The 27,770-nt window shown below is 38.1% G+C and overlaps 1 protein-coding gene across 4 annotated transcripts in view; it reads right to left on the bottom strand.

The window, feature by feature from the left end:
* The window catches only part of EPHB1 (EPH receptor B1), a 585,803-nt gene that overhangs the window by 254,612 nt on the left and 303,421 nt on the right, over positions 1-27,770 (bottom strand). For all 4 annotated transcript variants that reach the window (XM_042457579.1, XM_042457578.1, XM_042457580.1 and 1 more), the window contains exon 3: positions 16,810-17,491. In XM_042457579.1, coding sequence (XP_042313513.1) covers positions 16,810-17,491 — 682 coding nt within the window. The remainder of the gene's footprint in view (positions 1-16,809; positions 17,492-27,770) is intronic.

A 27,770-nucleotide genomic window follows, 5' to 3' on the forward strand; every position in this document is an offset into this window, starting at 1 on the left:
ATAATAATAATAATTAAGAATTTGTTTTATTTATATACCGCTATTCCAAAGATCATAGCGGTGAACAGCAAGTGAGCTAATTAGCAAGTAAGCTAATTTTCCCCCAACAGTCTAGGTACTCATTTTAGCGACCTCGGAAGGATGCAAGCCTGAGTCGAGCTTGGGCCCTTTTGCTGGTTTTGAACTCGCAACCTTGTGGTTTTGAGTGAATGGCTGCAGTACAGGCATTTAACCACTGCGCCACCAGGGCTCCTGTCATATTGAAGGTGGAGCAAACTTGTTTTCTGCAACTCCAGAGAATAGGAGCCAGAGGAATAGATTCAAGCTACAGGAAAAGAAATTCCACCTCAACTTTAGGAAGAACATCCTGACAGTAAGAGCTGTTCAACAGTGGAAGATAGCGCCTCCAAGTATGGTGGAGTCTCCTTCTTTGGATGTTTTTAAACAGAGGCTGGATGGCCATCTGTCAGGAGTACGTTGTGTGTTCCTGCATGGCAGGATGGCTCTTGAGGTCTCTTCCAACTCTATGATTCTAAAATTCCGGATGGAGACACTGAAATAGTAATAAGAAGATGGTTTTTGAGGGAAAGTGGCAAAGAAGCAGTGGACATTCTGAAAATCCCTAGACATTTTTAAAAGTCATCCCAGAAATAAATTTTACCTCTGATACAGGGAGTATATCTGGAAAAAGCAGGATGTATGGTAACCTTATTTTAGTGGAAATGTGAGATTAACAATGCAGTGAATGGCACATCAATTATTTGATTTCAGTTTAAAAAAAAAAACACCATCGTTTCCACGAAGACATCATTACAACCTCCTCATTCCCATGCCTGAGCAAGAAAAACCTAAGCATGTAAAACTCACACAACCATGTATTGCTTGCCTGTTTATCTTTTCCCCCTACATTAAATTTTAGACTGTAAGCTCATTGGGGCAGAGACTTGTGCTTTTATATTCTATAAACAGCTATGCACAGCACTATAAAAAAACAAATAAGCTAATAAATGAAAACAACTGATGGTCAACTGCATATTGCAGCCAAATAGTTACCAAACAAATGTCAGTGACTAAAAATAATAATGATTGTGAGAAAACAGCGAGTGTCATTATTATCAGAGAACTCCAACTGCAAGGTTGTGGCCTTGCCAACAGTAAGTACAACCTCTAATTCCATTTTGTGCTTTCTCTATTCTTATACAATCAGTGATAAAGGAATTCAGAGAAGAAAGAAAGCCAAGGGTTCTATTCCCTCCAACCACTAGCTAATAACTACACAGTTTGCCTTCAATTGACTTTGCTACCCTGTAAACCACCCCAAATTAATTTGCAGCTTTGCTTATATAAAGAATGTCATGTTTCTTTATACCACTATTTTTTGCCTGTCCTACAGCCTATGTTGCACTAGGGCGGAAGACTAATATGAGTAATAGCAGGACTTTATTTTCTAAAACATAAAGAGCCAGGCACTGCATCATCATCTTAGATATCTACAGCAGCTAGATAACCAGTTCATTCAGTCTGCAATCACCAGCTTGAGACAGAGGGTGCATCTGTAGAAATAATGCAGTGCAGTGGCATCCCTAAGGTTGGTGTCACCCAGTGCGGTAACTCATGGTGTCACCCCCCCTTGACTCATCCATACAGAATCCTTAGCAATTTTTTTTTTTGCATTAATGTTACTCATAAGCCATCATTCTCATATACTACTGAGTGTAATGTTAGTAGTTGTGACATAAACAAGTAGCAAAATTAAAATTATACCTCCAAATTACAATATCATATGTGCAACCTAAATGTAATTACGTATGCATAGTGAAGATTTGGTTAAAATGTTATATTTTCAAATAAAATTTAAAAAGAATTTTAAAAATTTAAATTAATTTTTTTAAAAAATAAATTTGAAAATTTGAAATTTTCATTTTAAAACATTATGGGGCTTCTCCTTTCTCTTCCCAATGAGCTTCAGCCCACTCCCACCATCTTTTAAAGCATTTTAAAATAGCCAAAGAATAGGTGTTGGAGGAGCAGTGGTGTCACCCTCCTTAGGGTGTCAGCTGGTGTGGTCCGCTACATAGTGACACCACTGATGCAGTGACACCACTTTAACTGACATGGCTCCAACCTACAAACTCCATTCACCATCCTGGCATTTGTAGTTTGGTGAGGCACTAGCATTTTTTGGCAGAGAAGGCCAAAGACCTTGTAAAAGTACAAATCCCAGGATAAAGCTAGTGCAGTTAAAGTGGTGTCGAACTGCATTATTTCTACAGACCCTAAACCAATGGTGGGCAACTGTGGGGATGTTAGGGCCAATTTTTACCTGCATGTGTCCTTTGGCAGGCTTCATGAGTGTGCCCAACATGTCGCATCACTTCCAGTTTCAATTTTAGCTAATTTCCTTATTACACCATATTTTGAAGTAGTTTTCAGTCACAGGAGGATGAGGGGGTGTCTCACCTAAAAAAGGGAGTCTTAGAGGAGTAGGCAAATTCAAGCAGCCTTCAAGGATCACATTTTGGAGCCTTGTGAGACACATGCAGCACATGGGTTGTACTTTAAAAACATATGGTCTAAATGCATACATCACAGCTACATCCATTATCCTATTTATTTATTTATCCTTTCCCCAACCCCCTCCTTTTTATGAGAACTATAATACTGGGTCTCTGCTACTGAAACATAGGAATGCTGCAGAAGTGTGTGTGTGTGGGGGGGTGTTAATCCCCACCCAAATGCAACCTCCTATGTGCCCCCATACACCCCAAGATCTACTGTGGTGTCAGATTTAAACCATTATCATCTAGCATGATGAAGAACTCTGGAGAACTCAAAAGCTTGCACACTATTTTGTGACACTTTGGTTGTCCTTATCAATGAAGTTACCCAATTGTTCAGAGTTGAGTTTCTTTTCCTGGTCCAACAGAGGTGTACTTGCATTTTGTGATTTGAATATGTGATTGTAGGTTTTCCAATGCCATTTCTGATAACTAAGGTGGGAGAGGGAACATAGAAAAATGGTTTAGATAAGTCCCTATATTGTACAATATGTGGATATAAAAACAGACCTACCTAGTGCTGGGGTTACATTCTTAAAAGCAACTACTCAGAACTTTGGATCACTGCCTCTCTCAAAATGCTACTAATTACTTGTATTTATTTACTCCAAAAGAGTAACCTTTTCCATCTTCAGAAACAAACAAGCAATCTCCATTGAGGGGGAGCACAAAGCCTACAGATGAATGGCAACTAGAGATGAATGTCAATTTATATTTAAAAGAGCTAGTTGTCTAGAATGAGCTAGTAAACCCTTTTTCTGTTGTTCTGTTTAAAGAAGACCCTTTGGCCCTGGATTAAACTGGTGAAAAAGTCATTTGGTTTGTGCAGATATGCAGCATTGGGTAATTGCACTGCAGTGTGTAGGATGCTGAGGCTGTGTGGTCAGTGACATGGGGTAAATGCAGACAGATGGAAAGAAAGGAAGAGGGTGACCCAGAGTGGAAGCCCTTTTGTCAGCTTTACACTCTTAGTCTTCTTTGCACAACACAAATAAAATCTTTTAAGAAGATTATACTTTCACGCCTTCCCTTGTTCCCTGGAGACTGGAAGGTCTTGGAAATGCATTCACAAGCAGAGAATCCCACTTGTTTAGTATAATGATTGTATAATTACATGTACTGGGTGGTGTCTTCCTCCTTTTTTAAAATGGAAATGCAGGTGGCTGTTCTATTAAAGTAATGATTTGCAGACATGAGTCTGCCAAAATCTTGGCTTGATCCCTTTGCAATGTACAAAAGTCTTTATACTCATCTGTACTTGTAAAACAAAGGGGTCTCCTCAAACCTTGAGTTGTTTCTTTCTCTTTTTGTCTACAAAGGACACACCCTCTGTATAAATTCAATAGAGCACAAAGAGACATCTAGTGACTGGATACTATACTGCAATCTTGTTTACAAGATACATACACACACCCCTTCTGATCAACACACACACACACACACACACACACAAAATCCTTTTAAATTATAATGAAATTTATGTACGATATCATTTGTGGTGATTTAACCACAGAATTCTACTGTCAAATGGAAAAGAGGAAAACATACCTTCGAAGAAAATTCAGTAACTTACTGGCAAAATCACTTCTGAGTATTCTTTGCCTTTTAAAAAAATGACCCTATGAAATTCATGGGGTGGCCATATATCAACAAGCAACTTGAACACACATTCACACACACAATCTCTAAGATAAAGTAATGAACACATCAAAATGCTAATAAAAAGCTGATTAAATTTAGGACACATGGCAGCCACTAATTTCAGTGTTCTGAAATATTTAGAAGCCATATCAATGGATTTAAACACATCAAATCATTGTACAGTCATAAGTTCAAACTCTTATTCAGTTATGAACCCTACTTGGAAAATTCAATAACTCTCAACCTGCCCTAACAGGGTGGTTGAAACTACAGTGGCTGCTGGTAGCCTCCATGTCAGTGGAGTGGTGAAGCTGCTCTTGGTGCTTTAAAGCAGCTATCCAAGGTGCTGAACTCTTTTAACAAACTAAATTGGCTCCTCTAAAGTTCAGATTCAGCACGCCAATGACATGGAAGCCACCAGCTGCCACTGTGTACAAAGAAAAATGGAAGAGGGAGAGAACCATGCCAATTCCTTTGAGCTCCTAGAGAAAGAGGTAATCTTAAAGGTAATCAACAAGCAACCCTGTGCTGCTACCAGTGACTCTGTAGAGTGTACACAATCTGCATTGACAAAAGATTTAACAGAGCTAAAAATTATAAGTGTGTATAGCCATATATCCAATTGATAGTACCAAATAGAGTAGACCCAGTGACTCACACAGGATTTGCATATGCATTCACTTTCCATTCAGTAATTATTTCAAGGGAGCCAGTTTGGTTTTGTGCTTTGAGCACTGGGCTACAACTCTGGAGACCAAGGTTTGAATCCCAATTCAGCCATGGACACCCAAGTCACACACTCTCAGAATCAAAGGAAAGGCAAACTCCTTCTGATAAAATCTTGCCAGGAAAACTCCATGATAGGGTCATCTTAGGGTCACCATAAATCAGAAACAAGTTGAAGGCACATAGCAACAAACAACAACAACAACTGTTTAAACAGGTCCATTCTAGCTGGGATTAACAGGTTGGATTTAGTATGGATTTAGACCCAAATATTTAATACTATTACTTGTTTGGGGAAACCTGAAGTAATGTCTAAAAGTAAAAATCTGGAAAGATTATTTTTAAAATAAAGAAAAAAATATTATTCTCACATTCTCACAATTTTGAAGACTATACAGAACCAGGTATTACCTGATCGATGTTGAATTTTTACTGTTTCTGTTTTTAAAACTCCTTGGGGTAGTATCTGGATGCGACCATGTCCCACATTCCAAAATTCACATTGCCTGGCCTTCTAGCAACTTTGGACTGAACACTTTAAAATGAAATCCTATTTTCAAAAGATGGAAAATGTAAGTAAAGCCACCAGGCATAAAGCAAAATCTGAGCAATGTTAATATAAACTCAGAAAGCAGTGACAGAAAAGAAGAAATCACACAATTTCCATATTTATAAATCCATCCCCTCTGAGGATACCAGCAGGCAGTATAAAATTGACGGCACGCATGGCAAAGCCCAAAACAAGAGGGAGAACAGTTCCAATTAAGGGAAAGAATCAGAGTGTCATTCCCAGAGTTCCATTTAAATCAGAACCAATCAAGGCTTGTTCTGATTCCTGCCGCTTCTCTCAGGAAATAATGAGAAAGATGAAAGAAGCCCAGCCAGCCAGCGCAGCCACGCACAGCCCTTTGAAGCTAAGAAATCACAAATATCACTTTGGAGAGTTTTGTGTTCATATGGCAGCTGTTGCATGGCCTCCTTCAAGGGATTGATCTGCTGTTTGATTTCCCTTTACCACAGTCCCTGCACCTCAGTGCTAACAAACAACCAAGGCAGGGCTGGGCAGGCAATAGGTTTTCAAGCAGAAAGGGAAAAGGAGAAACATCAGAATCAGACAGTAGTGGTAAAATGTGAAGTTCACACTCTCATCTTGACAGTCACTAGGCTAACACCCCTCTAGATAGACCACAAATACGGTTGGCTACATTGATCTATATTAAAAAGTCATTTCTTTCCGTTTACAGCTTCACAGGAGCAGATCTTTTGTAAAGCTAATGATTTTTGCCTACCAGAGACCAAGTCATGGAATATAACATGGAGAGTTCATAACAATACATTGTTACTGGGAGGGTTGCAGTTAAAATCATGCAGCTAATATCATCTCTGCCTATGAAAAAGTCCCAGGGCTTTAACCCTGTAAATCCTGGGTCCAGTTCAGACCACACAGTCAGCCTACAATAAGAGGTAGGTCCCAAATTACTAGTATTTCTGAAGGTATTTGAAGTCATATTCACATATGTCTCAAGACTTATCAAATTAGGGGGTCACATCACTTCTTTCCACAGTCATTCACTGTTCTGTTTTTGTTTTTCTGGTAGGAAAAGAGAAAGAGCACATTAAAGGCAGATAGACTCAGAGAAGGAAGCCACAGCGCTGAGTTTGCAAGAGCAGGGTTGTTAACAAGGACTTTTGGAGGTCTCTCATTCATAGGGTCACCATAAGCCAAAGCCAACATGACAACACTTAACAACAGAGCCTAGAAATGTTATTTTTGGGGAGTATAAATCCTAAAATTCACCAATAAGTATGGCCATGGGCCATGCTGGCTGAGAGAGGTTCTGAGAGAGGCAGTTATAAGTTTGCCATGATTTGGTTATAAAGGCATCAGAGCTTAAAAGCTATAGTTTTCGTTTTGTAATCTTGTCTCACAATGCTTCTTATCCCACTACACCAGAGATATTTACTGTGGCCCTCCATTGGTCTGCTGAATTAAAACTTCCATGGTTCTCCACTATATAAAGATTAGGTCTGCTGGAATTTGCAGTCCAATAAGATATGAAGGACTGCAGTTGTCCATCACTGTCTAGGCAGTACTATATTATGGAGGTTTTAAATCACACAGAAATTCCAGACATTCCTTGGGTACAAGAATTCAAGGAGGTTAGCAAGTCACTACAGTCAAAGAAGAACAGAAATAATCCATTAGGTAGAGTAAGGCACCTGCCTCAGACTTAAGACACCGGAAAGTAATACCATAGATGGCATGACAACAGAAGTCTTAGAGTGTGCATTTCATAGACACTAAGAAGAAAATGGGTTTTTGGAAATAATGTCAGGTTGTATTAATGCAAATGCCTAATCCATGTTATATCCTATGTACTCTCCACTTTCCCTCTTTTTTCTTTTTCTCTCTCTTTGTAATCATAATTTAAAAAATACACTTTTAAACTTACATGAGCAGCTTTTCTTCCTAGTATCTGAATCTGGCATTCTTTTATTGACATGAGATCATGGAACCCATCTAAGTGTGGGGTTTGGACCTTTTTGAACATGAAAATACTTCACTCAGAAGGAAATTATCCTTCCGTCTCAATGTCTCCAATCAACATAACATGAAAAGATAGAGCTAGGGAAGTTAGTGGGGAAAGTGGCCATACATTATACGTCTATGAAAAGGTTTTTAATTTTTTTTATAGATTGTTTACATCTGTTTGGTAAATCAGCCACCTACTGTGCTTGGTGTATGTATGTTATGCTTCACCAAGAGAAAAGACAAGTATTTTAGTCCAGAGAAGATTCTGCCAAATTATGGAAACCTCAAAAAAACCCCAAAATGTTCCTAGCTTCATCCTTATATTATCAATAAAACATGCAGATGTTGGTTGTGTTGATGTGTTGAGGATAGTGATGAAAAGAACATTTTAAAAATGGAAAATGGCTAAAAAACATGCTTTGTGAGTCACAGGACAACTTGATAAGGAGAATTCTAGACCGACTGGAATCTTTGCAATTCATGCTTAGAACAACATTTCACACACAGGAAATGTCCTTTTCTGTTTTTAAGATGCTGTTTCCTGCACAAAAATTGTGTTTTCTGCTCACCAAAAACACCCCACATGCAAATATTGTGCAGAATAAGTCAGTCCTGACATAGCATTATTCTAATGTTGTAAAACCATGCAGAACAAAGAAACTCTCCCTTTCTCTCATAGTTTCCATAACCCTTTACACTACTTTCTAAAGAACATGGCTTCCTTACAATCTGGAGTCCTGATTTCCCAGACTTCCAAACTGCATGACCAAGCTTCTATAATGAAGTCCTACAAGGAAAAGTAGGTAAAAATGAAAATGTGAGAAAGAGAGGCAGTCTGCCATTGCTGTCTTCTTACTTAATATAAAGGGCAGCTTTCTGAAGAAGAGCCTCCTGTCTCTATGGAAACTTTTCACACAACCCAGAACCTGAGGAAAAAATCAGCATGCCTGGTCACATGAAGAACTTACACAGACAGCAGAGATGCTCCACTTCAGAAAGTTACTCTCCATGTGAAAAAAGAGGTATCAAAGTGAGGCAAGACTAGAGTACTCTTTCTTCTTGCATGTTTGTTTTATTTGCTTTTCCTAATATGTGCAAAGGACTCTCCAGAAAGGCCTTCTCTAAAAAGTGATGAACTAATTGCAGGGGACACCTAGGGCAGGGACACTTAAAAAAGTTATTTTTAGACTAAAATATCCAGAAGCCTTCAACCAAAAAAGAACTTTTCCAAATTCTGGGTGAGGCTTTCCTAATTTGTGTTTTATTCTTGACAATTTCATAAGGCCTGCAGAGGTACAATGTGTGCAGCAGACCATGTGCCAATAGAACTTTCCCATAAAATTAGGGTATCATTTCAAGGAGCCTTCCTAATGTTAACATCAAAAGTTAACATTATTCCAGATTTTGCCTTGCATGAAGTTTGTACACCTTTGGTTTAGTTATACAATGCATCAGACTCCCCCAGTCAGAGTACAATGGTGGGGAAGAAGCTTCTATCCATACTGACCAATATGTCAGACAAATAGCCCTCTTTCACCCTTAGTCAACTTTTGATATCTGTTTAATATTTAAAGGGATGTTTTGCCAAGTAGTCACCAAGGAAATGCCAGTGCAAGGAAAACAGCCTGCCCAAATATGGAGATCTGGTAGACTTTACTTGAAAGTGCTAGCACACATAGTCAGGATATGTCAACTGAAGCTGGAATTTGCATAATCCCTTCATCCAGGAGTATGATCGTGGATGACATTCCAGGTACTTGCTGAAAATTGGAAATCAAAGGGCACTGCCATCTGGAGATGATACTTTTCTGTGTAAGATGCTTGCATTTATTGTCCAGACATTTCCACACATCTCTGGCCATTCTTCGTCCTGGAAATTCACTCAAACTCCTAACAATCTGCCTCAGGACACATTTTACCCTATAAATATAGCCCATTTGGGCAGTTACAATTTGGTCTCACTTGAGTTCAGACAGCCACCATTTCTCTCTTGACTCACTGGCAAACATAGACCCACCCAAATCCAGGCTGTATGCTGAGCAGGACTCATCCACTGCATCCTCTGATTGGTAAAGTATTGCTTGCTGCAAAACCCTCTAATTCACTGTCTGTTAGCACATTTACACTGTTAGTTCTTGTGTGTGTGTGTGTCTATGTGAAAGTCATTTCCCCCTTTGTTGTTATAAATAAAACTAAACTAATTTGGAATCTGCTGTCTAGAGCTCTTTGGGGTTGAAACTGTTCTATATAAGTTAGATCCTGGCCTTAAAGCAATACCTGAAGCCCTCTTGCTGTTTTCTATTGAGCTAAATTCATTCCCCTAGCACTTTAGATAACAATATGACAACATGAGCAGAAAATGTAACATCCTGACCAATAGAAAAGTGTACAAGAGAAGCTATAGTATACCATCCTTGTCCAGGAACACTGCCCATCCTTCTATGTGGGTACCATAACTTCCCCCCTCCCCCCGGGCCACGAAAAGCACAGAAAGCTTCCATTTAGATTTTGTAGTACAGTAAGCTAGGCCTTGGAAGACTCAAGACTATTCCACCATTTTGTTAGACCCTAGTACAATACTAACCCAATTCCCCCCTCTTTTTCTCCTCCATCAGTTTTATTCCTCTCCATTATTCATATTTAATCTTTGTATATTATTTGTTTTCCATTTACTTCAGCACCTGTTCATGATGCACTAGATGGAGAAAATGATATAGTAATCAATTATCGCTAAAGTCTTTTTATGGTTGTATTGCATTACAGTATGGCTGTAAAACACTGCGCGCGCGCGCACACACACACACAAATATGCATGCATACACGCACAGGGAAAACTATTCCTGTTATTTTTCTGTTTCTTTTTCCTTAAATTAACCATAAATAAACTAATACTTCAGTTATTAAACCCAATAAACATCACTGGTGTTTCTGCAGTACAAAGCCTCCCCATGTTCTTTTTAAACTAGATAAGAATACTGAAGTTAAAACTGGAGAAATACCTTTGGAGAACCTTTTGGGAGATTGAACAGTCATACAAATATGGCTTTACTCATTACCAGAAGTTGGGGACAAATAATAGGGATGAATATCTCCTTTATTTTCTGTTGATAAGCTTCTCAAGCACACCTGTCTACTGCTACGAGATGCTTGAACAAGAGCAAGGAGACATGGGCGCTGTACAGACTGGTGCTTTGCACCAGCCTGCACGTGTACTAGGGTTGCCTCAGGGTGTCCTTTCCAGATGCCCCGCAACCCTAATACGTTGTAATGGCTGTGCCCATTCTACATGGGCACCAGCATTACGACGTCACGGCTGCACCGCCTCCAAACGGAGTGGTGCAGACATGATGTCCTGGTGTTGCAGAAGAGCGCCTCTGGTGCCCTTTTTGCAGCACTGGAAGGAGCTCCATTTTGTTTTGTTTTTATTATTATATAATTTTATTACAAAACAAAACAAATAACATTTACCTAAACCATATAACATAAAACATATAACATATATAACATAGGCATCTTATCACAATACACAGTCATCCCTAATCCACCATCCCTCCCTCCCTCCCCAACCCAACATAAATACCTTTCACTCTTTCCGCTTCATTCTTCCTAAGACCTTGACAGACATTGACAAGACTTCCTTGGTCTAAACCCTTACCGTTTCACTGTATTTTCTAACTGCTTATCTGTGTATATCTGTTTACAGATGTTTATTTCCAATTTTTTCTATGACTTCACCCGTTACCCTTCTTGCTATCTTGTTCTATTTTTTTACAATGTAAAGTTCTTTAGCTAGTCAATTCCTTCTAATCTAAGCTTACTTACATTCGTAAGTAACTTGTTATATTTTATCTTGTATGTTTGGCCATTTCTCCTTTATATAAATGTACATTTTTTCCCAGTTCTTCTTATCCTGCTTTTTCTTCTCTTCTATTTCTGAAATCATTTTTGTATTTTCTCTTAATCTTTCAGAAATTATGCCTGTTTCCATCAGTTCCACTCCTCTATCTCAATATCTTTTTTTAATTTCCAATATTTCACGAACATTACCCTAGCAGCAGTCAACATATAAAAAATTATTTTCCCATAGCTCTTTTCTATCTTATCCTCCAACATTCTAAATTTTAAGTCCACATCTAATATATCTTTGATTCCTTTGGCTATCATTTTCCAAAATTTTTCTGCTTGAACACATTCCCACCATAGGTGGAAAAGGTACCTCTTTCCCTTTCACACTTCCAACATAAATTTTGTCCTTTTCCATAGATTCTACATAATTTTTCAGGAGAGAGGTGCCATCTATACATGATCTTTACAAAATTTTCCTTAATATCCTGACTAACTGTATATTTCATTCTTTTCCCCCATGATATTTCCCATTGTCTTAATTCCAATGCTTTTTTACAATCCTTTGCCCATTTTATCATATTTTCTTTTACTAAATCTCCTTCCATTTGAAATTCCAAGAATGCCTTATATAATCTAGATAATACAGCAGGTTTTTCTTGTACCATAATTTCTTCTAACTTTGTTGGTTTCTCCACCATTTTCATTGTTCCTTTATCCATTTTGTATCTAGCTTGCAATTGATGATATAAAAACCAGTCACACTTGTGACTGTCCATTCTAATCTGTTCCAAAGATTTCATTACAAATTATTTTCCCTTTTTTATTAATACATCTTTATAAGTCAACCAATTTTATTTCTTTTGGACATCGGTGTTAAACAATGCTTCATGGGGGGATAACCAGAGAGGGGTAAATGGGCTAATCCATCTTTTATATTTTTCCCAAGTTTTAATCAAAGAAGCTCTTATAAAATGATTTTTAAAGGCAGCATTAACTTTGACTTTTCCATAAAACATGTAGGCATGATATCCGAATCTTAAATCATGACCCTCCAGTTTTAATAATTCCTTTTCTCTTAATCTAATCCTGGCGCTAAGACATTCTAAAGTACAAGCTTCATAATATGTTCTTACATTAGGAACTGCCAGCCCTCCTCTATCCATTGTATCTTGCATATAATTTTGTTTTATTCTTGGTTTTTTCCCATCCCATATATATTCTGAGATCTGTTTTTGCCACTCTGCAAAGAGTTTATGATTCTTAATCACAGGGATGGTACGAAATAAAAATAATATTTTTGGAATTTAGTTCATCTTTACAGCCGAAATTCTCCCCACTAGAGATAATTTCAAATTTTTCCATTCTTTCATCTCCATCTTTATCTCTTCCCACTTTTTTACATAGTTATTCCAAATTAAGACTGCATTTTTCTTTGTTATTATTATACCTAGATATCTTGCTTTTTTCATCACATTGAAACCCGTCATGTCTTTTATTTGTATTTCTTCTTCTCTTGTCATATTCTTCGTAATCACATTTGTTTTATCTAGATTTATTTTTAGACCTGCTATCTTTTCAAATTCTTTAATGTGGTCTAGTAATACTGAAATACAAGAAATAGGGTCTTCTATTGATAAAGCAACGTCATCTGCAAAAGCACGAATTTTATATTGATCACCTTTTATTTTGACTCCTTTGATCTCTGTTGCCTCATTTATTCTCCTTATAAAGATATCTAAAGTAATCACAAACAACACTGGGAAGAGAGGGCATCCTTGTCTTGTCCCCTTTTTTTTTCTATTGGTTTGGTTCTGCTTCCATTAATTATTATCTTAGCTGTTTGTTTTCTATATATCGCATTTATCCATTTTTGGAATTCCACTCCAATTCCTATTTGTTTTAGTATCATTTTCATTAGTTTCCAATCCAAATTATTGAAAGCCTTTTCGAAATCTAATAAAACCAAGGCCAGTTTTTTTTTGGTTGTGTACTTCGTAATATTCTATTGTATCTATTACTTGTTTTATATTGTCCTTTAGTTGTCTATTTGGAACAAATCCACATTGTTCTTTGGAAATTATATTTCTTAATATTGTTTTTAATCTGTTTGAAAGGATGCTTGCGAATAGTTTATAGTCTTTATTTAGAAGAGAGATGGGTCTATAACTATTCATATCCTCTTTATTTTTCCCCTCTTGGAAGGAACTCCATTTTGGAGCGCCTTCCTGGGTTTGTGTCACTGGCACAGCCATTACACGGCTGCGCCAACGACACAAAGGAGAAAAGGGCCAAGTGGCCCCTTTCTCCCTTTCCCTGCCGCTGTTGGGGTGTCCTTGGGCCTTTTACTGCTTCCCCGCGGCCAGGAAAAGCAGCGGATTGGGGCCTCAGGGCTGCCGCTGTGGCAGTTGAGGCCCCGATCCGTCGGGGAAAGGGGCAGGTACAGGCTGCCCCAAAGGGCAGTCTCTACACCGCCATGGTCTCATTATCAAGGTGAGTAGCTCTACTATGTCTGGGGCTTTGGCTCCCAGCTGAGTTCAGAGTAGAAGAGGAGATAATATGTACTGGAAAAACAGTGCTAGGACAAAAGATAAAATAAACAGAAGTAAGAAGGAATGGGGCTGAGAGAAACCAAAGACCAATCTAGCCTAGCATTCTGTTCGCACAGTTACCAACCAGATGAAGCCATAAGCTAGTTTGTATCTTCCTATACAGGGACACAGTGGCTAAGTGGTTAAGACACTGATGATTGCAAGAAGGTCAGCAGTTCAAGGCCCAAGCACCACATGACAGAGTGAGCTCCCATCAGCAGTTCCAGCTTCTGTCAACCTAGCAGTTCAAAAGCATGTAAAAGTGCAACAACTCACCTACAGAGGTATAATGTTACTGGATAGAATACATATACTATTGACAGCTTTATTCTCCATGAATTTGTCCAGTCCCCTTTGAAGCTATCCATATTAGTATCCATCATTACATCTTCTGGAAGTGAATTCTATAGCACCAATCTAGCTTCACAGTTCCTCCCCAAGGTCCTATAAAAAGCAGACTCACAGACATTGGTGCTATAAATTTTAAATTATATGTTGGAAAACACAATCATGGATCTGTTGCAGTTTCTCCAACATCATGCCCTCCAGATGTGATGGACTAAAATGTCCTAAACCACCAACTAGTATGCTGGCTGGGGATGATGGCTGTTTTAGTCCAATTCATCTGAGGAATAGTCAATATGGGGCAAATGATCTGTTACATTACTTCTGTTTAATCCTTGGACTCATTTTCATGAGGTACTATTTCCATCTTTTAAAAAACTGCACCAGTAGCTAGACATTCTTTTTAGAAAATGTGCTAAAAGCAAAGCAGTATATTTGTTAATATTAAGATGGTGTTGGCAGGATGTTGTTTTAGAGAAAATTTAGAAGTGTAAATGAGAAAATAAGGTCATAGTGTGTCATGTAGAAGAGTACATGTCTTTGTTACTTGAAATATTTACCAAACACTTGCAGGCACTTCTCTCAGAGTTTCACTATAAACACTGCAAACATTCTCTGAGATGAGTGTTCAGAATGTGTGGTGTTGGGCACATGGCCAACGATGTATCAGCATATATAAATTTATCATTCACTTGACAGATGTGACATTTGCAACATACAATGGTGGCTGGTGATTTTCATGCCAGAAGGGCAGTGATTTCACTATGGCTTTTAGTTCATATTCTCCAGGATCCCTCCAGTGTTGAATCCTGTCTCCCACCTGGACAGCTCCTTTAAAGTCCAAATTAAATTCTAGAGTGGATACATTGGCCCTATACAGACAGCCAAAATAAAGCTGCTTCGAGTCACTTTGGAGATATGGTGTTTCAATGATGCATGCGTCCTAAGAGAGTCTGGAGGCTGCACCAAAGCTGCACTCCAGTCCTTAGGCTTCTGGACTCTTAGGATGCATGTATCGTTTAAACAGCATACCTCCAAAGTGACTTGAAGCAGCTTTATTTTGGCTGTCTGTAACAGGCCATTGCTTTGCTGAGTCAGCAACTGCTACTGGGGCATGTAGCTGTTCTATCCTCAGCACCCATTTGCAATGAAATATCACCAGTATGCAGCCTTACATCTGCAATGACAGATTGCATCCCAATGCTTGAAATTCCCTAAATGTATGTTCTACATATTCTTATCTCCCCACCTATGTAGAGCGCCTACAATATCTGTGTTAACATTGGACAAAACTGAAAACGTCACACTTTTCCACCATCTGGACAAGATTTTTACTCATTCTAGAGAAGTCACCTCTTTTTACCAGTATCCCAGTTCATGTTCAAAAGAATAATGCACCTTAATTAATTTGTGTTTATCTAAAATAGAACCTATAAAGGGAAATACAATATCTAATTACTATCCACACTCTAGATTTTGAGAGAGGAACAGGGAGGTTTTGATTCCTGATTCTTCTTCTTTGCAATGAGTAATGAAACAGCAATAAGCATATTTACATAATAGTTAATGGAGCTCTTCATATCCTCCACCGTACCTGTGAAGCAGGCCAGCAGGTCAGCCCTCCTGACACAATAGGCAGCACAACAGCATCATGTCATAACATGACACAACAGGATCACTGGATCAATCAAACAGAGGCTGCCTTGAGTTTGATTTTGTCAGATGGGTATTATTATTCTGCACAGATAGGATAAAATGTTGGCTGAGATGTTTTGGTTATGTTAACTTCTCCCTGGACAGAGCTAAGGTCACTCTTGAGTTTTATGAAAATGCAGAGTGGTATTTTCTGTATGTTGGTACTGCCACAGTCCCATTTATTCCATCAATAGCCCTTTCTTAAATACTGATCACAAGAAATCTGATCTTCCAAGCCATATGCCAAATAGATATGGGAAAGGGTGCCAACACAATCACATTTCTGCAGAAGCCTATACATGAGACCGTAAAGTTGCACCTAGGCTACTCACCATACACAGAAGAACTGTTCATTTGCTATAAAGCAGATTCTTCAGTATTGGAACAAAATAATATGAGTTAAGTCTTATATTCCAAACAGAAAGTTATACAAACTTCATGATTGAAAAGCCCATTCAAGCATTAAAGTATTTGTATGTTTCCATTACTTTCCTGCTACAAGGAGAGCCTTTGCTTTGACAGGAGACTGTCCACATAATCCTGAATTGTGAACATGAGATTTACATTGAAATAGACAAAGCATAAGGGCAAGTTTTCAGAACCCTGCACAAGAGAAATTGATACTGACAGACATTAGTTCAGAGCTACTACTATCAAAGAATAACCAAAATATGTAAACTTGTAATTAACCAGGTAATACCAATCATGTTGGCATCGACAAAGGTTCAGTTTTACAAGATGTTACTGACAAAATGTAGTTCAGAGTCAGCTCCTTAAGAGGAACTTTGAAACTGTTCTATTTCCATGACTTCAAGGAAGTTCCTTAGTTGAGTAGGCAACAGCCGTCTAATCACATTGCAACAAATTATCCTCTTACCTTTGCAGGCCACATTGTTTTCAGGCTCATAACCAGCCTTGCAGGTACAGCGGCCAATGGGAACCATCCACTCCCCATCACCATTGCAGTACAGTTTAATGGGCACATCCACCTCCTCAGCATTGGGAATGCATGTGCCTCGTGCAATCACAAGAGATGTGCTTTCTGCTCCTGTCATAGTCTCTGGAAAGATGGCAAAATTCTGTACCACACTGGGGCATTTCTTAAAGAAGACCCTCACCGAAAGCAGTGACATGCATGCCCCATAATCCTGAAAGGCAAGGTAAAAGCCATTGCGATTGAGAGGACCAAAACTTCTCACCTCTGTGTTCACCTTCATCAACCTGCCACCAAAGTCCACCTGAGAGAAGCTCTCATCTGCAGCAATGGTGTCTACTTTGAGGTAGGGGGCCTCAGTCCAGAAGGCTGACTTCTTGGTGGCAATCACAGAGTCTGTCTCATAGTAATACAGGTTGAAAGTCTCCTTACAGGAACCAGGGACATTGGGAAGGCTGCTACAGTCCCGCACGGTGAAGCGCATCTCCGTGTAAATTCGGTGTGCGCCCCTTCGGTTTATGAATGTGGTGAGAAGCCAGTTATTCTGGTTGGGCTCAAAGACATTGCACACTTGGTAAGTACGGATTGTGTTGAGGTTCTCATCGTAGCCACTGACTTCTTCCCACTGCATGAGGCAATATTTTTTGAGGGGGGGGAGGGGAGAAGGAAATAAGAAAATCACACAGTTAAAAAGAATACAGAGGAAAAAACAAAGATATAGCACATAAAACCAAGGGTTATTAATCATGACAAGTTACAAAGGCTTTGAGGATCTGCATGCTCTACTTTCAGGCCTGAAAATGTGAGAAAGATCCCTAATTTTAGGGTCTGTCCAATACTCAGGAGCACAGAATTAGCCAAAAAAAGAACAAAGTCTCTCTCACACACACACACCCCTAACAAAATAACATACACTTTTCTTTTCTTTTTAACTCATATGCTAAACTGCCTCTTGATGCTGATGCAACTCTGAATCGTTTCATGTCCTGAAGGTTCTATGACAGAGATAATCAAAATCAACAAGTTTCTGCTCTTCTGGTTGTTTGACCTCTTTTAACCCCTAATTGGCAGAGCTGCCATAAGCTTGGCAGTTTCCTGAAAAACACACTTTTCCTGGATGGAGCTGGCAGATATGTAAATCTACTTCCAGAAAGGGAGGAATGGAATCAAAAATGGTGAGGCAGATCATTAAAATTAACACCCCAGTCTAGTACAAATTAAATAATTTCTTTCACTTTATGTGATATCTGTTTCTGTTAGTTAAAAAGAAAGATACTCGGTGTAAAATTGCAGGTGGCCTGTCAACCAGGAATTAATACTTCATACTCAGAAAAATTGTATTCATTGGCTTTATGCATTATAAACGTTTGTACATTCCTGACACCTCCTTGCTCATAAGCCAGCAGACCAGAATAATAATTTTAAAATAGGATAATATATAAATATGAATACAAGCAATAATAAATGAAAACAAATACATTTAAATGGTAATATAGATAGAAACTACTAAACTAGAATTTTGTTGAGATCTTACACTGGCATAGCTCTCCAGAAGAAAGTTACACTTTTTACACACTCGGGTAAGGGACTTGTCTAGTATCCCCACATGCAAGCAGTTTCCCATTTGCCAACACCACACAGGGCCAGAGTTGCAACTATAGCTCCATCCCTGCACCCACCATCAACCAGAATGACCACCAGAACAGACTTTGGAATAGCCTGGAAAGACTACCAGAACATCATCTGGAATTTTACCATTACATACTTTACCGGTACAGGATTTTGCCTTTAAACAGCAGTCCTATTTGCATTTAAAAGTAAAGTATATGCCTTCAAATTGCCTGTCAACTTATATGGATTCCCCCTCAATTTTATAGGATTTTTTAAAGCAAAGAACATTTGAGCGGGTTTATCATGGCATTTCTCTGAATGTGTGTGATGTTTGCCTTCAATTCATTTCTGACTTTTGGTGTCCTTAAGGCAACCCTATCATGAAGTTTTCTTGGCAAGATTTGTTCAGAGGAGGTTTGCCATTGCATTTCCCTGAAGCTGAGAGCATGTGACTTGCCTGAGGTCACCCAGTGGGTTTCATGGCCAAGCTCGGAACTGACCCTTGGGTTCAGAGTCCAGGGTCATGATGTCATTATTTAGGGATAAATCACATTGGCTTTAATCTTGTTTATTTTTTAGCAGGCATGTACAGGATTGCACTGTGAGGTTGCAACCCTATATAAGAGGGGTAGACAACTTGTAGCCCTGCAGATGTAGTTGGACTACAACTTTTATCAGCTCTACTTGTATGGCCAATAATGACAGATGATGAGAATTGGAATCCAAAAGAATCAGAAGAGCTACAAGTTACCCACCTTTGCTATAATCAGACACTCAGTAGCATTTACATCTCAACTAACTAGACATGCATAAGATTGTACTGTAAACACTCAGATATCTGGCACAGAAAAGTGGGCTAAAATATAGTAATAATGGTACCAACTCAGTTTCATTTCTTTCAAAGTTTCGTAAGAGGGAAGAAGGATATATATTTTAATGTCCAACTGAAGAAACCCATACCACAACTGCAAATTGGATTCATCTACTCCACAATAGCCTGTCCTGCTCTGTTTTAGAAAGACAAGGAGATGTTCGTTCTTCCAGATGTGCAAGATGAATATAAATAGATCACTCTGTTATCAGCAGTCCAAAATGCATCCTGACCAGCGTGTGAAATGGCAAGTTATCTTATGTGTGTTGCATTAAACCATTATGTATTTATATGGTTTGCCCCAGAGATAAGATGCATCCACCACTACTACCACCCCTGAGGACATTCAACTTCTAGAAACCATGGGAAAATAATTGAGCCCTGAAGGCAATTCTATTAACTCACCCTGTTTTTAAGGCATCCCCAGCATCTCCCCCCAAAAGCAAAACCAGTGGTTTACCCCAGATGCCAGGAAACCAGGGAAATAATTGGTGCATATGAACCAATGGAAGTTTCAGACTGACCTTGTTTTAATAATGAGATTCAACACCTTGGACAGTTCTGTTAAAGTTTGGATTTACTGCCCAATTGATACAGCAACCATCAGCCACTGATATGAATTTGCTCAACATAGGGAGTAAACAGAAATGGGGCGCCAGCAAAAAAAAATAGCACTTCCCTTAGTCCCCACCCACCTGTCTCTAAAAAAATATTTCATACTATAAAGGTGCAGTGCATTTTTGCTAAGCTAACAAGAGTGGCATGAATAAATGGATGGACTGCAGTTGTGATGAATGGAGATCTATTATTAATAGTAAGAAGTAGATGCCACATTTTAAAAGTAGATAGTTTAAAAGTAGCTACTCAAGAAGGAAAAAATTCTACCTTTAAAAAGAAACTTATTTATTACTCTGATAACTCAACAGTTAGTAGCTGTTACTCTGATTTGGAAAGTGCATCAGTGGTTTGCTTATTACAAATGAATTATTTCACTATCATGCCATTGTAAAATACAGAAAAGGGTTCTCTGGTTTCCCCAAGAGGTCAATTCAGATTTTGCATTTTGGAAATTTGGAGTAAAATGCCAAAGACACCACAAAGCAATCTTTCCTTAGCACATCCAACATAAATAGCATACACCAAAAGTGCCAGGTTGGCTGGAGTTCTCTATAAACAGACACATTTCTTCAGATGACATGCAATTCAATGGCACACATACTGTAGCTCAGACTGAAAAGCAAAATTGTGGTGGTGGAAATAAAGTGATAAAATTAACTGTATGTATTAACCCTGCAAGCATGAGGTTGCTTCTTGAAAATAAGGGATCACTGAAAAAAGCAGCTAAATGTATTTCATACAAGCATGTCTGTATGGTAGATGTTACACTTTATAATTCAGTGGGTTTTATTACAAGGAAATAATAAACACAATCAGTTTCAGAGGCAGATAATGCCCACCTCCTTTTGAACATCATAACCTTGATTGGACCACCCTTCCTGGACTCTTGTCCCCACTCAACTGCATAAACAGAGAACAGAAGAACATATGTCTGCTTACAGATGCTTTGGGTGACTTCATGAAATCATTCACTCAATTCGGCTTCATTTCCCATCTCCCTCTCCCAAATAATTGCTCTAAATCACATAAGCCACCTCAGATATGCAAAGAAACATCCCCCTCCTCTCTAAACTCTAAAATCTCTCACACAGCTCACACCAGTCCAGTAAATATAAGAGAGTGCACACCCTGTGCTGATGTTTGAAGCTGCCAGCATGGAAAGCTGCACACACACATACACATACATACCCATCTCTCTCTCTCTCTCTCTCTTTTTTCTCACAGCAGTAGCAATCTCTTTCATTTAGGCAGAATGGAATAAAGCAGAAAAGGCAAGCCAACCTTTTAAAAACATTTAAAAATCATATCCCTAATCCGAGTTTGTGGAGTAGCTAATGTTAGCATATCCTTATTCTCTTTCTCTCTTTCCTCTTCCCTGTTGTTGCTGACTCCTGCTTAACACTGCCTGCACAACCCCTCAGAAAATGTAGCACACTATAGCTATCCCTCTTCCTATCTCACTACTCAGACTGAATGAGAATATATTCAGTAATGAGTAACAGGCAAAAACCCTGTTACATCCCTTTGAAAAGTAGTGAATTACAGCCCTGACCATTACAGGCAAAAATAAAAAGTACAGCTTCATACCGTAAAGAAGTGACTACTTACCAAAGACACATGTTAAAAGTAGATGTAATGTCTGTGCAGGTGTATGCAGGTGTGGATGAGAGAATGGGGAGGAATCAATACTAGAATGATTTATGATTGAAAGATAGAGATGAAGGAACAGGAAAATATTTCAATAATGTGTTCTTTTTAGGGCGTGGGCAAGATTTCTGCTTATGAGTGCTGAAATGTACAGTCACCTGATTTCCTATAGCTGGCTGCTTATTTATCACACAGAGAATATTCTAGTCTTTCATGATCTTAGAGTTTCACTAACCAGCCTTAGAGAATGAATCCATGAATTAGGAGGAAATATCAAGCAGAGTGTGCAGACATTACATTTTTGGACTACAGTTCCCAGATTCCCCATTTAGCATGTTCTCTCAGGATGAGAAAGGCAATTGCCAACAGAAACAGGCCCAGTTATTCTTGGTAATGGAAGAAGAAGCACTCATTTGGGTCTACTCTTGTGAGTCTCCAACTAGAGCCTCACATGGAACTATCCAAGGTGCTACTTATGTTATTCTTTTCACCATACTGGAATGTAGGGATGTATTCCCTAAGTTTCTACTTGAAACAAAGGACAAATAATTTTATCATTTTGTTATTAAATTTTATTACTATTTAAATCAAATACATAGAAACAACATTTAACATATATCCCACAAATCATTAACAAACAGCTAACATCTAAAACAAACCGATAAAGCACTATGACTATTAAACAAGCATTCATTTCCTCTCTTTCATTCTCTTGATTCAATTAATTGAAGCTTAAATTGAAATTTCCTGCCTGGTTGAGTTCACCTTATCTTTTCTGTAAATATCATTCACTCTTTCTATATGGTATATTCCATGAAAACTATTATATCTTTCCTCCTGTTTAATCTATATTTTGATTTTTAAATCATAATTGAAATATATCAATATGCTTCTTTGCTTATCTTGTTTGTCCAATGTCTATTTTTATATTTGCATATTACATTGTGTGTGTGTGTGTCTGTGTGTGTGTGTAGTATTGATTTTCTCCTTGTTTTATTTGATATTTTTCCATATTTTTATCATGTACCCTTTTTTTCTTCTATCTCATCCAATAGTGTGTTTTGAAGCAGAGCTGTTAAAGAATCCATATTTATCATTTCAACTACTTTTACTAACCATTCTCCAATGTCTAGTATTTCATTTTTCTTCCAATATTTAACATATGTTATTCTAGCCAAAGAAATTAAATATAGATAATACAGAACAAATAATTTTAGAAATTTTCTTCCCACTATGAAAAAATCTTAATAATTCATGGTTTGGGTAGCTAATTTGGGATTTGGGACCTATTTATGTGTTTCTTTTGCACAGACAGCACATTTTCTGCACAAGAGACAGAATTTTTGGCAAAGAAAATGTTTCTACACACAAAAAATATATTATTTTATGTGCAGAAAATGCTGCTTTATATGCAAGTCAACCATGTGCACATTTTGTACAGAATGAAGTCCACAATTACAGCATTATTCTGCAGAAAACAGTTTTTTCTTCATAGGAAATAATACTTCTACATAAAAATATCATTTTCTGTGCCAAAAATGCTGTTCCCTTCACAAAATAACCATATGTGAATTTTGCACAGAACATATCCTGAACTTCAAAGATAGTCCATGATTCTTGTTGCCAGAGTTTCTTGACACTCAAAAAAAATCATCTCTTTAAAAAAAATGAATTTTTTTTTTATTTTCCTCCCCCCCCCCCTGGAATAAGCTCTTTTTCTTCTTGGTAGCTAAGTTCTGTCAGGACCTGAAACATGACATGCTTGAAGCTTGCATACTGAACCTGACTCTGGACTTGCTTGATTTTTCTTGCTTCTCCTGCCAAATGCTTAGCCCAAATGTACACATATGCACATGCACACATACACAGAGATCTGATCATCCAAGAATCACATCTCTCAATACACAGCTTCAAACAAGCGACAATCCCCCAGACACTCTGTTGCTGACTTCAGGATCAGCACAGTTCACCACGGGGAGTCCCCAGTGTGAAACTGAAGGACAAAGTTTATCAGCGTATCTGATTTAAATGCTATATTGAATTCAGAGTTAATTGGAATTCTAGATTTCTTTCTTACAATCATAGGTTAGCATAACAAAACCACAGAGTAGCTACATCAATTGTGTTTCGAAGGGGCCCTCTATGTACTTATCTTAGAGTTGGACTCTACAGACACATTAGACTTGTTACTAATATTTGTGATATTTGATCCCCTCCCCCCCACCACCACCCCTTTCTCCTTTTGTGTTGTGTCTTTTTAGATTGTAAGCCTGAGGGCAGGGAACCATCTATTATCCCCTCTGTTGTAAGCTGCCCGGATTCCCAGTGATTGGGCGGCATATAAATAAATCCTATTATTATTATTATTATTATTATTATTATTATTATTATTATTATTATTTTCATTTGTACCTTCTGGCAGGTATCTTATTGGTGACACAACTATACTGGCATAACTGGCACACACTGATGGTACAGCTGTTATGAGGAAATAAGGCACTATTGGAGCAGGCTGCTTGGAGACAGCAGATTGTCTGTGCTGTTCCTCACCACCTCTACACAACCCTCAGAAAAGTGACAACTTCTAGCATATTGCTCCAACACGATTCTGGCCACACATGTGCACAGACACACCTGCTTCACACAGATCTAAGGAAATGGGTTCTAGTTCACAGAGCTTTTGACCACAAGAGTAAGAATGGAAAGAATTTTCATGCATATTACAAAAAATGGTAAAAATTTCTTGAGTGATAGGAAACAATGACAAGACAGATCCAATAAGGGAAGAATCTTTACTGTTCAGGACTTATTGTATGTGGTAAAAATGCAAAAGCAGGTTTCCCACACAGAAAACAATACTTTCTATGCAGAAAATAACATTTCTGAACAGAAAACAGAAAAATTGCTCATTTTTAAACAAAAGTGCTGTTTACTAGGGGGGGAAACCCTATGTACTTTTTTCTGCACAAAACAACTATTCTCAAGACTGAGTAATCTTCAAAAACTGCAGTTTTTGATAAATTTTTCACAGTGAAGAGGAAAATCATAACATTATTTGTGAACTGAACAGTGTGAACTGAAAGAGATTTATATCCCTACAAATGAGATCTATTAGTCTTTAAGGCAGAGATAGGCAACATGACGTCTTTTAGATGTTTTGGACAACAGAACTCCTGACCATTAGCCATGGTGACTGGAATTAATAATGGTAGTGCAATTCATGCAGATGACATCAGGTTGCTTATCTCTATTTTAACATATCACACAGGTCTTTCTGTTTGCTGCAACAGACTAACATGGCTACTCCTTGAAAGCAGTGAATGTAGCAATCTTAACCAGCATATTTCAACAAGGCATGATGGTGAAAAAACCACTTCACTCAGGTTATGGCTGTCTAAAGAGAATTCTTTATCTTCAGGCTCTTAAGCGACAGCAAGCTATTTTTTAAAATTATAGTGAAAATCACATTTACTAAATATCATGCCAGCAGTTTAAATATTATTTTCTCCTTGTTTTCCTCTGTGAACACACTACAATACAAAGGTATTTTCTGGTATGATGTTCCTCAAGTAAAGACTGTATTGAGTGAGCATTACGTGAACATAAATGGGAGGGACAGGAAGACATCCATGTAATCTCATGTGGAAAATGAATGTTGTGTATGAAACTGTGGTCCACATATGTTTTGGAAATGAGGAAAATAATGTGAGAAAACTTGCTCCAGGCAGGCCTCTCCATTTTTTGCTTTTATGAGCAGCACATCGATCAAAACTGACAGAGGAAGTGTACCAATTTGGAGGCGGATTAATGAAGGAGCATCAATGTAATGTTGGCTACTGTAGCAATTAAGAGGCAGGGACAACGTATGCCTGGGCCGATGGTGGCATGAGAGTATCACAGCACAATTTATAAGATATCCAAATTGCTCACTATTTACAAGCTGATCATTTGCCACAGCATTATTCATGCAGCAGCCTTTAAGTGCTGCTCTGGATGTGATGCATAATTCCAAGGTGCACCAGTGCCACTGAAGCATGAATTAATGGCTGTATCACAGCACATTATCAGAAGGATTTTAATTTTTTTCATAGAGATAAGAACATTACATATGTAAGCAAAACTGTATGCTGTGAAATGTTAGGCTGTCACAGAGAGGAACTGAAGTTAGCATCATGATAAAAGGCTCAGAGATTATTATATGTATATACTCAAATATTAGTATTATGTATGTATAATATACACTTTATTCCATACATTTTATTGCACTAACACACTATCTGTCTGTCTATATAAAGACACACTATAGAATGGGCATTTGACCGACTTCAAGTTAAGTTCTACTCCACTTCAAAAGTCAACAGTCTTTTCCTCACTAAATACACAGTTCTGTTATAAAATGTTGAGCAACAGCAAAAGCTCACAAAACTGTAATGCCATCAACCATTTACCTCCTTCCTGGGTGATGATAACAATCCCATTAACAGGTTCCATCTATGCCTGCATGTATAGCAATATAAACATTATTTGAAAAGCATATACATTTATACATTTGCTATTATGCTAGCTTCTGTGAGAAGTGTTATCTGCTGATAAAGGCATTCTTTCCAGCCATTGCAATAACTTATTTATATACCGTTTATCATTCATTCCAGAGAAGGAGCTCAGAATATCCCACAGAGCTGTATTATTAGGAAGTATCTACCAACCATTAGGAATACAGTCTCCCTTCTTACAGCCATTTTGTATCAGCACAACTTTCAAACAACAAGAAGAAATCATTTATTTGGCAGTTAGAAGTGCAGAAATAACAGGATGAGTGGATGAGGCTATTAAACAAATTGTCTACTGTAATGAGAAATCTGTCAGTAATATTAATATTTTTGCTTTTTTTGTGTTTTGCATATTAAACTTAAGAGTTAAAACATATGTTAGAATTCAAGATTTTAAATGGTACATCTTGGAATAAAATACAGGAAAATCTTTAATTTACAGGCCTGAAGATTGTGATTGCATTTCATGTCAAGCAACTAAAACAAAATTCACTTTAAAAAGTCAAATCATTTGGACATAGCAACGAGAAAGGAACAAAAGGAAATTATCAGCTGATTCCAAGGAAAACCTATACATGGTTGGTATGAAATCTAGGCAGGAAGCCAAACTAGTCATTGTTGGTTTCCCAAAGCTTCTCATTTTGGAAAGAATTAAATCAGTCTTCTTATTGGAGGTGAGATATGCCAGCTGTTTGTAACCTCTATAAAAACTGGGAAATTACAGCACTTTGTGACCTTCTCATTTGACTGAGCCAAAGATGCTTCTGTGTTGTTGGCAGTCTCCAGAATCAGAGAGAATACTTTGTTGACAATCCACTATTAAATACCAACTTAACCAATAGAGTTTTAATGCTCTTTCTAACAATGGTTATAGCTATGCTGATTTAATGCAATGCATTGGAAATGCTGAAATTCCACCAAATATTGCAGATATATGTAAACACCTGTAGAAGAATTCCTCAGCAGATGAAAACTGAGATATATGATGTCCATGTATTAACAACATGGGTTCAAATTCTGTATTGAAGTTTGAGATTCATTACATTGGCCTGTTACAGACTGCCAAAATAAAGCTGCTTCGAGTCTCTTTGGAGGTATGCTGTTTAAATGATGCATGCATCCTAAGAATCCGGAAGCTGCAACAAAGCTGCACTCCAGGGTGCAGCTTTGGCAACAGGGTAGATAACTTCATTCTTCAGGGGGGAAGGCTTGACAAAAAAGAAGAGTTTTAAGCCTCTTTTTGAATGTTTCTAGGGGGGTTGTCAGATGGAGCTCATTCCACATCTGTGGGGCCAATACTGAAAAGGCCATCTGGGATGTGGCAACATATTTGGAAGGTGGAATTATCAGTAAGTTCTTCCCAAATGTTCTGAGTGTGTGGGGCGGATCATATGGGGAGATGCGGTCCCTCAAGTAACTCGGGCCCAAGCCATGTAGGGCTTTATAGGTAGTGACCAACACCTTGTATTGTACTCGGAAGCAAATGAGCAGTCAGTGAAGATCTTTCAAGATAGGTGTTATATGGTCAAACCTGGACACAGCAGTGACCAATCTGGCTGCCATATTTTGTACTAACTGAAGCTTCTGGACTTGGTACAAGGGTAGCC

This window comes from Sceloporus undulatus, chromosome 3, assembly GCF_019175285.1.
Source record: "Sceloporus undulatus isolate JIND9_A2432 ecotype Alabama chromosome 3, SceUnd_v1.1, whole genome shotgun sequence".
Lineage (NCBI taxonomy): Eukaryota > Metazoa > Chordata > Lepidosauria > Squamata > Phrynosomatidae > Sceloporus > Sceloporus undulatus.